At 40.1% G+C, this 13,922-nt stretch overlaps 1 protein-coding gene across 1 annotated transcript in view; it reads right to left on the minus strand.

The window, feature by feature from the left end:
• Positions 1-12,217: 12,217 nt before the first annotated feature.
• SLC9C2 (solute carrier family 9 member C2 (putative)) overlaps positions 12,218-13,922 on the minus strand; it is a 100,502-nt gene continuing 98,797 nt past the window's right edge. The window contains exon 27 of the mRNA XM_023207043.1: positions 12,218-12,277. Coding sequence (XP_023062811.1) covers positions 12,218-12,277 — 60 coding nt within the window. The remainder of the gene's footprint in view (positions 12,278-13,922) is intronic.

The raw sequence follows: 13,922 nt of genomic DNA on the forward strand, positions 1-13,922 counted from the left end.
ACCTCTTACTCAGCCTTGGTGTGTGTTTGGCTATATATACTATTCTACCTGTATAGATGATGTCAGTATAAAAATGCTGAAAGAGAGCTCAAAGAAAATGGGTCATGTACCCTCACATTGAATTCTAGTTCTGTCACTAAGCAGCCATGAGACCTTGTGCAAGTATTCTTTTCCAGACATAAAATACTACCTAATGAATATGCATTTCCAGGGTAGAAGTGATCCTTAAGTACATTTTTAAATACAGTCATGCATTGCTTAATGACAGGGATATGTTCTAAGAAAAGCACCACTTGCCAATTTCTTTGTTTTGTGAACATTACATAGAGTATACTTACACAAATCTAGATGGTATATATTTTTATTTTCTATATATTTTATGATATTGAAAACCAAATGTCCCAGCATCATTACTGAATATCAGTCATTTCCCTACTTGATCTGCAGTGCCAACATCAGGTGCAATATATTAGGTTTCTATAAATGCTCCATTAAAGGCTTATGAGACCACTGTCATATATGTGGTCCATCATTTGTCTGAAGCACTGTTATGTGATGCATGACTGTAACACTATTAGGCGGGGAAAGTAGTCCCCTTATGAGAATTGCTGCCCTCAATTTTCTTTTTTTTTTTTTGAGACGGAGTCTCGCTCTGTTGCCCAGGCTGGAGTGCAGTGGCCGGATCTCAGCTCACTGCAAGCTCCGTCTCCCGGGTTTACGCCATTCTCCTGCCTCAGCCTCCCGAATAGCTGGGACCACAGGCGCCCGCCACCTCACCCGGCTAGTTTTTTTTTTTTTTTTAGTAGGGACGGGGTTTCACCAGGTTAGCCAGGATGGTCTCGATCTCCTGACCTTGTGATCCGCCCGTCTCGGCCTCCCAAAGTGCTGAGATTACAGGCTTGAGCCACCGCGCCCGGCCCGAGAATTGCTGCCCTCAATTTTCATAGAAAATTTTCATTATGCATCCAATGATTTATTTATAGGAAGTGAATTAATGTATGACTACTGAGGCTATGAAAGAAATACAACTTGAGAGGCAGTCTATGTGACCAAAGAGTTGGGAAATGCTTTGGCTAGTCTTCTAAAGTGTACAGTCTTCTAAGGTGACCAAAGTGATAGACTTGTGATTCCTTTGTTGTCATCTCATCAAAAGTCTGATCTTACCCCCAACCTCCAACCAAAAGATAGGGATCTGCAGTGAGAAGCTCAGCAAAGGGATTAGAAGCCAGAATGGCTGTGCCTAAATGGCCAAGTCAGGATGCCAATTACTGGGTGCAGTGAACTGGCGTAGGGATTTACTCCCTCACATCCATTGGACCCTTCCTCTTCGAAACAATGCAAATGGAGGAAATGCTGACAGCATTGATTCTAGCTGAATGGGCATAGCATTTAACTGCTTAAAAGTCCATTGCTACCCTCTTGTCATTCAGAAATGGCCGTGTAATTCACTTCTTGCTGATGAGACACAAATAGAGGATTGTTGGAGGTTTCTAGAATTCTTTTCCACTCTGGAGAGAAATTGTAAGCACTTGTTTGTCTCCCGCTGGATATTCACAAGAAAACATGAAGCACTAATTGCTGTTGGTAGCTGTCTTACCACCTAGGAGTAGTGAATCAGCCGTAGAATGAGGCTGAAAAGGTGAACAGCAGAGTGGAGAGAAAGAAAAACTCATATTTGATGACCTTCACTGAGTCTACCAACCACAAACATGTCCTACCTCTTAACTTGCATTACATAAAATTAAAAATTTCTTTAGTATTTAAGTCTGAGTTGGGTTTTCTGGTACTTGCAGCCCACAGTATCCTAACATACACATGCAATGAAGTATTATCCTCTAGTTATCTCAAATATATGGTGAGGTACTGCCTCCTAAACAAACAGACATATGTTTTCTTCTACTCCTATATCACCTATACTTGTGGAACTCAGGCTTCAATCTGCAGTAAACCACCTGAGGAGCACATTAAAATGCAGGGCCCAGAGGCCTATCCCCAGGGATTGATTCCATAGGTGGCTATAAATCCATTTTCTTTAACTTTAAAACAATATTTTAGACACAGGGTCTCACTATGTTGCCCAGGCAAGTCTCCAACTCTTGAACTTAAGAGATTCTTCTGCTTCAGCCTCCTGAGTAACTGGAATTACAGGCACATACCACCACACTCAGCTCACGAATTCACTTTTGACAACCCAGGTGACTGTGACACAGAATACAACAAACACTGCTGCTGTTCAACCGATATCCATTTCCCTCTTAAGCCTTACTAAGACCAAGATTTCATTAGGGTAAGAAGGTGAGGTGCCAGTTCATCTCAAGGTGAATTTTGAAATAGGTGTGGCCATGTGATAGTTCTGGCCTAGGGTCAGGTCCCTTCCTAACTGAAAAGGCAAAGCCTCATTAGGAGAAAGCTTCTGGAAAACAGCTGGGAGGCCTGGTGTTAACAGGTGTTGTTTTGCCACCGTGAGGATAAATATCACAAGCCAAGGATAAAGGAGAAGTAGGCTACAGGAACCCTGGGTCCATAAAAACATCCTCAAACAGCTGCACCACTCCTGTCTGCCTATTTCCAGACATCCAGTTAAACTGGAAAGATGTGATGATGCCATTGTGGTCAGGTTTCCATAACGTTCAGAAACACCTCATATTTGTTAACACACAGATGCTCCAAGGACCACGCTGAGAAATACTGCCTTATTAAGCTAGGTATCCAGAAGTTTCTTAATGGTTTGAATTTGACTTCTTCTCTTGTATTCCCTTCTATTCTTACCTCTGTCAGAGGTGTGTGAACCAGAGCAACTCCATCTTAAATAGGAGCTGGGTAAAATGAGGCTGAAACCTACTGGGCTGCATTCCCCGACAGTTAACGCATCCTGAGTCACAGGATGAGATAGGTCAGCACAAAATACAGGTCCATAAAGACCTTGCTGAGGAAACAGGTTGCAGTAGGCCAGCCAAAACCCACCAAAAGCAAAATGACAAGAGTGACCTCTGGTCGTTCTCACTGCTACACTCCCAACAGTGCCGTGACAGTTTACAAATGCCATGGCAACATCAGGAAGTCACCCTATATGGTCTAAAAAGGGGATCCACCCCTTGTTTAGTGTATCATCAAGAAATAACCATAAAAATAGGCAACCGTCTATGGAGTAACCATTCTTTTATTCCTTTACTTTCTTAATAACTTGCTTTCACTTTGTACTCTGAACTCGCCCTGAATTCTTTCTTGCACAAGATCCAAGAACTCTCTCTTGGGGTCTGGATCTGCACCCCTTTCCTGTAACATATTTCTGGCAACCACAAAGGGACTATCGTGCAGAAACCCTGACCAACGGCTACCTTTGCATAAGTAGTGGGGTCCTGTAACATCTTTCTGGCAACAAGGGAAGTGACTGTACTGCAGAAACCCCCGACCCAAAGGCGAACTTTGGGTAAGTGGTGGGGTCCAGTAACATCTTTCTCACGAACCACAAAAGGGACGATACTGAGGAGACCCCCCAAAACCCAAGGAAAATAGACTGCAGCAATGATTGGATGACTTGGGGTAAGTGGTGGGGTACCCAGGTAAAGAATGGAATTGGGTTAGAGGTCTACCTTAGGGGAATTAAGAGTCTCTCCAAAGACTGAGTGGGTTAAAGAGGCAAGGACGCTTGACTGACCTTGGGTTACAGGCCCAACTTAGGAGGGTTAGAGTCCCTTCTAAGATTTAGGGGGTTGGTTAGAGGCCCCTCTCAGTAAAGTCCGTAAGAACAGGTTTGGCACTATGGGATGTTAACTGCTATTCTCTTTGGATTAATCTGCCTTGTAATCTTTGCTGACAGCCATGGGTGACAGGATTAGGCATGTACAGGATCATGGGACATGGGGAACTTTTCCCCTGCTAAAAGGGGAAACTTGAGAGCTAATGGGACTGCTGGAAAAGACTCCTTTGCTACCAACAAGCGGCCGCCTGAACTTTTTCATTGTCAGATGGAATAAGTGGGTTTCCCCAGCTTCCCTAAGCCTTCACCTTCCCCACCCTGCCACAGGCAATACCTTCCTTCTCTACCTCCTTTTTTTTTTTTTTTGAGATGGAGTTTCACTGTTTCACTCAGACTGGAGTGAAGTGGTATGATTTCGGCTCACTGCAACCTCCACCCCCTGGGTTCAAGCGGTTCTCCCGCCTCAGCCTCCCTAGTAGCTGGGATTACAGGCACGCGACACCATGCCTAGCTAATTTTTGTATATTTAGTAGGGATGGGTTTTTGCCATGTTGACCAAGCTGGTCTCAAACTCCTGACCTCAGGTGGTCCATCTGCCTCGGCCTCCCAAAGTGCTAGGATTACAGGTGTGAGCCACCGCTCCCGGCTCTACTTTTCCCTTCCTATCTTTTATTCAGGGCAACCATCTTCCCAGAGACCACATGTTGAAACTCCAAGTCAGAGGTTGGATTAAAGATGACAGGGCCCATTTGGGGGCAAATTTAAGCCTTGCCAGTTTGATATTGGGTGCTAAGCAGAGTGGCTAATGTTTATGTTTTATCACATGTATTTTGCTCTGGTCAGAATGAAAAAAATAATTTTTCTTTATGATGCGGCTTGGTCCCTAGGGCAATGGTGCCACAAGCCAGATCACTAGGGCTACTCAGGGAAAGGGAAGCCAGAAGCCTGGCATGCCAGCAAAAGGTTAAGAATTTCTTGCCAGTTAGATTTCTGGCTTCTCTCTCTCTGTGCAAACAGTTAAATGAATGATAAAAAACAAATGAAACAAACACAGTGTTTATCTCCTCTGTAAAGTTTCGATTAATGTGAAAAAGAATTCTAAGGCTAGTCTTAAACTGACGTATTTTGTAGTATAAATTTGTTTTTCTGTGTTGAGGGGTACTTCAGGATAAAACATGGACTTAGAACACCTGTAAGCCTGCTTTTCAAGAAGACCCAGCAGGCTGGTCAGTAGCAAACTTGGCTGCAGGTCCCTAAAACAAACAAAAAAAAAAAACTGGATAAAGTCTCCACCTTGTTTTATGTCCTTGGAAGCTTGACCTTTCAACCATGTGGCAGTACTTTCTTTTGGTCTCCGCCTTCAGGGAACAGCAATTTTAGGGTTCATGTCATAGTTAGCTTTAAAACTCATATTAAATAGTTAAAGGTCTTCGCAAGCTCAAAATTAACTATTCTAAACTCCTTCTGGGAAAGGAAACGGAGACTGCCCTGTGCTGTAGCTCAGTAACAAAAGTTTTTGCACTTTCACAGTGGCGATCCGGGTCCATTTCCCCACCTAGGAAGTAAGTTGTTTCTGGTTTAATATCTGCACGACCTTGTCTATTCTTTCTGTTCTTCTCCAGAGGCTGTCTTAAATTTTCCTTTCTCTAACCACCTGGGAGGTTACCTTTGGTAAAGTTCAAAAGCTAGAAATATTGGCTGTTTGGCATAAGAAATTCTAAAAGGACTTTTGAGTGCTATGGTTAGAATCAGTTTAATTAAAAGCAGATATTCAAGCTCTAACAGCCTGGACTCCTTGGGAAAAGAGGCACCAGAGACCACTTTCCTGGCCCTGTTCTTCCAAGGGCTCTACCCTAAAACCAGTAATCCAATTAAGAAACTGAAAACTTGGCAAATGAAAAATTTTACAACTACTGTAGTAATCTTCTTCTGTCTTTCTGTGTAGCTATATATGTGTTGTGTGTAATGTTTATATAAAATAACTCTAATTCATTGGCTTAAACATAAATAAACACAAATATTTTGAAAGCAAAATAAAAACTGTAATGTCTTTTAGTTCATGTAACTTTAGTAATTTTGGGGAAATAAAAATAGCTTTAAAATGATTGATAAAAACATTTAGTCTAAATCATGCAGATCAGATATTAAGTTTGCTAAATGCTTTAAGGTCATAAACTGCTTCTTTGACTTTTAAAAATTGTTCAATTTACCTACCTTAAAGCCTTTAGATTCTAGATATGGCTTGGGGACATGTGAAATTAGCCATGTCCCCTACCTATACAAAGAAGATTATTTAAAAAGAGATTTTATATAAAAAAAGGATCTTGTATGATAAATTCTTGCCCTAAAGTTAAATGACTGCTTGTTTAAAAGGAAGAATATTTAGGGCAAATCAGAAAGTCCAAGAATGTCTTAGATAGTCTGTGTAAATTGTGAAAGGGAATTTATGCAAGAAACGTTGTACAATTCAAATGTTGTTAGGCCTCCTAAATGCTTCATAAAATGCCACTATGACTCCTACTGTACAACTTGCCTGCTTTACTGCTAGATAAGGCATGGGAACATGTGGAGTTAGCCACACCCCTAGCTATGCTGGAGAGTCAGCCCTTATCTGCACTTCTGCCTGGTATGTCCTAGGCTAGGCTCCACACCTAGCACATAATTCAAATTGCTTCCTAACCAGGGCTTTCACCAAAAGTAAAAGTCACCAGAAGTTAACATTGAAACATGTAATTGAGACTATTGAAGAAACACTTTTACCTGTAAGATGTGCAAGGAAAGTAAAATGTATTTTTGGTAAAAGATGACAAAAAGGCATGAGAATGTAGATCTTTTTTTTGCCTAAAGGGTTAAAGAATTGTTTTAAGTTAGACAGAATAAAGCTAAAGGTTTAAACAGTTGTGAAAAGTTTGTAAAAAAAATAATTATAAAAGAGACTCTGTGTGTGGACATTGGCTGAATTAAAGGGATATTATTCAGTTTTTCTATAAATTAAACATTAGAATAAAAGCACAACAGGCTTTTCTTACAGCAAAACCCTGCTTATGATCTGCTCTTTAACAAAAACTTGTAAAGGGTTATAAAAGGCTTATGAGAATCTTACCTTATGGTCAACCTAAGATTGGATGGATTTATTTATAAGGTTTTATTAAGAATTGGGTTTGACATAAATAATGCACTAATGCAACAGTGACATTTGGTTTATTTGGTACAAAAGTCATACATGAAGTATTGTCAAATATAAAATGGTATTTGGTTTTCTTTGGGCTGTATTTTCGTAAATGTGTTATTGGTATATATTCCAAAATTATAGGAAACTCCTATAATTCTGATATGACTTAGTGTACATTATCAGTAACAATTATAATTGTTACATAAAATCACTGTATGCCACAGAGGTAACAAATTTCCTTGTCAATTGTTTCTTTGACTATTGCTGCCCTAAAACATTTTGTAAGCCACAGACAATTGTTACCTTGTTTTAATCCTCTTCAGAAGGTGGTTTATAATCAATTATAGAACTCTAACAGGTGTTCTTAAATGCAGGTTTTTCTGATAACTTTGGAGGTGGTAACATTAGAATAGAGAAAACAACTTTTAGAACTCTTATGAAGAGCTGGAATGTTCATGAATATAAAATAGAACAGGTCTTAACTACATTAACTGAACCAATGGAAGACTGAAGTAATCCTTTTAACTTTGCTTAAAATGCTGCTTTTTCTGTTTTGTTTTTCAGAGTCAAGGAAACTTTTCTTTTGAGCTTTTCTATTTATAGCTTTTAGCAATTGAGTAAAATATACTACTGTGAACAAAATTTGGAGTGTATTTGTTTCTCTCTACCTGATTTCTCCAGAATTTGGAAACTAGTTATGAGTATTCCAAACTTATGGCAATATAGTTATTTGCATAAGTACAATAAGAATCTGTTTTCTTTTGTAAAAGGGCACAATTGGAGAAATTGGTTATTTTACCAAGGCTTTCATTGGAATGGTGTGTTTTCCTTTAAGGAATTAAAATTAACTTGTAGAGCCAGTAAAAGCCCTTTGGGGAACTGGCCTCATACCTTGCCTACACAGTCCCTGTACAGGGTTTCTGACTTGTGGTAAGTAAAGAATGTCACTTTCTATCAAGTCCAGTAGAAGTAGAAGTAAGTTATCTTGGGACTGCAAGAGGAAAGAAACTTACCCAACTCATAGGTATTAGAGGGTACAAACCCATGGCTGGACTCAGCTTTTAAAAAGTCTTATCTGAGATTCCTTATAAAACAGAGTTCTATCAAAGCCAATTTAAAAACCTATGTGAAAAATAATTATTCTTGCTGCACTTTATACAAATAATCAGGCCAAGTATAATAAAGTAAATCAGTCTCACCATGATTTGTCTTTAGTAAAAATGGATAACTGAAGAGAGAAATATTATGTTTCAAGAACTATGGGACACTTGCTATTAAATTCTAGTCTCATTAGTTGTTTCTGTTTCTGCAATTTAGGCTAACCCTGCTTACTCCTGTGAACGAAGCAGTAATCTCTGACTGTTGCTCAGAAAAAAACAAGAGGATGGGTAATGTAAAAATCTGGATCAGTATTCTAATTCTGGGCACATTACAACCAACTAACCCCTTACCAGCTTAGCTCTAAAAGTTGCCCAGTTCATGTAAAGCCTTCTAATTTAGTTTACTTAGAATATAACTTTACTTATTTTGCCTTACTCTTGTGGAATATATTGCTGTTATACTCTTTGTGCAGGAAAACAGAACAAGCCTACTAAATGTTTCTTTCTTTTTTTTTTCTTTTTTTTGAAATGGAGTCTTGCTTTGTCACCCAGGTTGGAGTGCAGTGGTGCGATCTCAGCCCACTGCAACCCCTACCTCCCAGGTTCAAGTGATTCTCCTGCCTCTACCTCCTGAGTAGCTGGGACTACAGGAGCACACCACCATGCCTGACTAATTTTTGTTTTATTAGTAGAGATGGAGTTTCACCATGTTGACCAGGCTAGTCTCAAACTCCTGACCTCATGATCCACCCACCTTGGCCAAAGTGTTGGGATTACAGGCATGAGCCACCATGCCCGGCCCTAAATGTTTTCTTAAATTAAACACTTATTAATCTTCCAGATAGCACCTTTTGTCAAAATTCAAGAATTGTGAATGGACCTTACCATACTGATGCTTTCTTACTAAACTCCTCTCTACCCTGAATGCAAGAGACCCTCATAGTTAGGCAAGAATATCATCACCCCATTCAACCTGAAAAAGCTACAGAAGATGGATCTTCATCCCTCTGCAACCCTCAGGATTAAGGTTTCCCCCTCCTTTTATAAAAGGGAGGGGGAAATGTCAGAGACATGTGAACCAGAGCAACTCCATCTTAAATAAGAGCTGGGTAAAATGAGACTGAAAGTTACTGGGCTGCATTCCCAGATGGATAAAGCAATCTAAGTCAGAGGATGACATATGAGGTCAGCACAAAATACAGGTCATAAAGACCTTGCTGATAAAAACAGGTTGCAGTAAAGGAGCCAGCCAAAACCCACCAAAACCAAAATGGCGACAAGAGTGACCTCTGATTGTCCTCACTGCTGCACTCCCACCAGCACCATGATAGTTTACAAATGCCATGGCAACATCAAGAGGTTACCGTCTATGGTCTAAAGGAGTGGCATGAATAATCCACTCCTTGTTTAGCATATCATCAAGAAATAACCATAAAAATAGGCAACCAGCAGCCTTCGGGGCTGCTCTATGGAGTAGCCATTCTTTTATTCCTTTACTTTCTTAATAAACTTGCTTTCACTTTGCACTGTGGACTCGCCCTGAATTCTTTCTTGCATGAGATCCAAGAACCCTCTCTTGGGGTCTGGATCTGACTCCCTTCCTATAACACCACTATTATGGTTTTCTTCTAAAGTATTATGTATTCCTTTCAGTCTTGTGGAGATGAAAAGGAATAATGGGTTCTAATAATAAACAGACAACCATAAAACTCAACTTTATTTGATTTTTAAAAATAAAATGAAAGGTGACATCAAACATTACTATGCAATATGAGAATATTAATTTCTCCTAAATTTTACTGAAAGCAAAAGTTACTTACTGAAAGTTACTAAGATTGTGGAATATAATTCAGTTTTTCAATATTTATCAAATTGGGAAGGGGAGAATAGCTACACTCGAGAAAATATTAGGGAGGCACTAATTATAACAATTTCACAAATGAAAATTACAGATTCTATGCTTTAGATAGTAACATATCAGTTATATAATACTTTTTAATAATGCACTATGTTAAAATTTGCTCTTAGCTGGGAACAGGGTTTCATTTGATAAGACATATGTTTCAGTGTATTTTATATTATCCCGAAGAATTTTTTAACATTTCAAATATAATACAACTACTTAAAATTAAGAATTTTTACAGCAGTCCATCCATTGCTTATAAAATAAATGCAGCAGTAACCTGTTTCAGTAGCTTCTAAGTAAACTCCTTGGAGATAATCCTTTAGCATTTGAGTGAGGAAAGTAGTTTGTCTTTAACCTGACTCCACACATCATATTTGTATCATTAATACCCTTTTCTAAAATGGTATCCAGTTTTCAACTATAAAAGAAAGTCAAAAGTTAAATATTAGCCTATAAACATTTCAGGAAAAACTTCTTAACTGTTAAATGGAACCAGAAAGCTTATGTAAGCATTTCTATTATCTGAAACATTCTTCCTAAAAGATCTTCATGTGAAGAATTTTGAGTGATGCATATAATTAATTACATGTGCATCTCTATGCTGTCATCTTGTGAAGAGATACTACATTAATTCAATGAGAGTAGTCTATCAAAGGTGTGTTTAAGAAGAAGAGAAATGTTACAGAAGTTGAATTCCAATTAACTTTATGACTGATTAGCAGGGCTACTGGAAACTTTTCTTGTAAATCGAAATGGGAATCTTTTTAAGTAATGGGGGCTGGGCAAGATAGTAACAAATGAGGAACTCAATTATTTGACTCTTAATTTCCCTTTGTGAAATAGGGTCCCTTTAAGAGAGAGGAGAGGAAGGCCCTACGAGGGATGCCTAAAAAGAACCAGGTTACCTGGTTTAAAGGAACTATTGACCATAAATTACGTCAATGCAACTTTCGTTTCCCCAACAAATACACTGCAAACCACCTTGATTATCATAAATAACAGTGGCAGGACCAACACTGCTATTAGAAGGGTCTTTGGGCTGGGGATGAAGTGGGTCAAGGGACTTCTCTTACTGTTTATGGCCAGGCGTGGTGGCTCATGCCTGTAATCCCGGCACTTTGGGAGGCCAAGGTGGGCAGATCATGAGGTCAGGAGATCGAGACCATCCTGGCTAACATTGTGAAACCCTGTCACCACTAAAAATCAAAAACGGTAGCCGAGCATGGTGGCATGTGCCTGTAGTCCCAGCTACTCCAGACGCTGTGGCAGGAGATTTGCTTGAACCCAGGAAGTGGACGTTGCAGTGAGTCAAGATTGTGCACTGTACTCCAGCCTGGGTGACAGAGTAAAACTCCGTCTCAAAAAAAAAAAAAAAAGCTGTTTATTTGGGATGACTTGGCACCTGGCTGGGAAAAGACTAAAGGCCCTTGAAGCCTGTGCTTAGCACCATCACTACTATCTGGCCCACTTCTGCATTTGCCTAGCACCCTATTACCCTGTCAGAGTCATCTGCTCCTCCAGTCCACCCAGCAGTCTGCTCTGGCCCAAACAGGAGCCCTAATAGAGACCTCTAGGGTCATGAGCCTTGCAGGCTGCCTCACCACCACCAGACTTGTCTCTATTCTGTCCTCGTCCAATATGAAAGGCCCACATTCCTTTTCAACTCTAGGCCTGACTTCCAGCCTTCTCAGACTTCTCTAAATTTGTCCTGGTCACTGAAGAAAGAAGGAAAAGATGTGGGGGCAAAAATCTACATGACTCTCCATAACAAAATGTTTTGAAGTCTCTTGTTTTATCTTAAAAATTCATGCAAATTTGTCATCCTACTCGATAATATGTTTTTAATATAAAATGTTTTAAATAACCCACTAGTTAAATGAGTTAACCTTTTTCTTTAAAAGATGCTCAAGTAAAGTTGGTACTCTAGGAAGATGTCTATGATTAGCCTGTGACTCTACAAACTGCAAGCATAGCAATCTATACATCCAGGAATCCACACTCCAAAGGCAGAAGCATGGAGATTTAGACTCTAGTGTCTACACGTGTGCATGATGTATGTCCCTCCTCACCGCAAATTCCATAGATCCCTACTCTTTGACCTAAATATCAGTGAGGGGGGAAAAATGGGGTGGGGCAAAGTTACGTCTTTCAAAAATACTCTGTAATTTTAATTTTTAAGTAATTCAGATGGGCTTTATTCTAATTTGTCCCAATTAATGAGTTGTAGCTAGGAGTGTCTTTTCTTACTACCTACATTTTGCTATTTTACCTCAATTTATTTTAGCTGTATAGTTCAATATTTGCAATAAGAAAAAAATATAATCAAAGTGTCAAGTTTATTACCTCATCTTTTGTCTTCCAGTTATATTATCTCCCGGTTGTTTGAAGATCAGTGTTGACTGAGGTTAACCAAATCCAAGCATTGAACAGAAAAAGTAAATTAGGAATTTAAGAGTAAAGGCAACCAGAAAATATTTTGAAATATCTATTTGCTTTCTCCCTATAAGTCTCCCTTTTCCCTTCCCCCTCTCAAATGTCCCTGTTTTTTCTTCCCTCAGAGGTTTGTGGTAGGCTCCCTGAAGTCCAATACAAGGGCTGACAAACTCACATGAGAATAGGCAGATCACGTAAGCAGTTGAAGTGGCTGGGTAAAGGCAAGAGGGAGCAGTGTGGACTGTGGCAAGCTGCAGAGCATCTGCTCCCTCTATAGACGCCAACTGATACTCAGCCCTATCTGTTGCCACGTACAGGAATGAGGGCTGAGTGCTAGCTGACCTTATTTTTTCATGAAAACTTCAAAATCTGCATTTTTACAATGCAAAACATTTGTTTCTACTTGGCAACTAATTTTAAAATTTTAAAAGAAAACAAGTGACTCTTAAACAAATTAAGAGTCAAAGATCCAGTCCATGTGCCTACCATTTGTGACTTTTGTCTCAAACCCATGAGGAATACAAAGTGATGTGTTTCCCTCCATCTAAAAATGATTACAGGGGAACTCATGAAGAAAAGGGGCCTGTGAGCACAAGAACACTAGGGACCTGTGCCCTGCTCCCTGACAGTGCTTAAGATCTCTGACTCAATAGCACTTCTTAGGGTGCCCCAATGGGGCTGACGCTAGGCCCTGAGTTCCCAGCCTTGCCATAGACTCCTGTGCCCCAAGAGTGATTTGGAAGCAGCAGAGCAGCAGACTTTCAGAGACTATGTGGGTTGGGGAAATGGTCATCTCAGTGCTAGCCCACTTGGACAGGTGACCCAATAGCAGAGGGGGCTCCCTAAATCACAGTGCTATGTATGACCCTAGAAGAGGGGATGGAGGGTGAGCCACAGGAACCTCTGAGGTTCAAATTGCTGCCAAGGGAAAAGTATAATTACTTGTTGAATATCTGTCTCTCCTCCCTGTGAAGGCAAATACCTCATCTGGCTCACTCACCAATTGGCTCTTGGCACAGTACCCAGCACACAGTGGGGCTGAATTTTATAAAAAGTATACAATTGAGAAATAGTGAGATATAAGATACTGAGAAAACCCCACTCTTCGCACACAATTTGAAATCATGTAAATCCTTCCCCCAAAGCAACACTTCATTAAGAATTGCATAATCTATAAACCGATGGATCACATGAATTGTAAACACTGGGATGGTGCAGGTTAGAGTTACAAACCCAGAATGTGTCCTCAAGCTGGGACAGCTGGGAGAATGTTGTCATTGGGCTTGGGAGGGCAGGGATGCTGAGCAGAAGATGAAAGATCCTGAGTGTGCTTTTTCTAGCAAGTTCTTCCTATCAAGTCTTCTCTGTATAATGCTTAGCACCATGATGCATGCAGTTGGATGCTAATAAACGTAACTATAACTACTCAGTGACTATCAAAGCATACTCAAAGCAAGTCATTTAACTTGTAGCTGTGACCATGGTTTGGAATACTCACTGAGCATGGGTAAGGTTCCCTATTCCCTTCAGTTGCTGGGAGCAAACCAGCTCCCCATACCTGGGCTCCTGTGAAAGAGTCTGTTCCCTCCCCATTCCTGCACTGCCAGCACC

Source organism: Piliocolobus tephrosceles, chromosome 1, assembly GCF_002776525.5.
Source record: "Piliocolobus tephrosceles isolate RC106 chromosome 1, ASM277652v3, whole genome shotgun sequence".
NCBI classification, from domain to species: Eukaryota; Metazoa; Chordata; class Mammalia; order Primates; family Cercopithecidae; genus Piliocolobus; species Piliocolobus tephrosceles.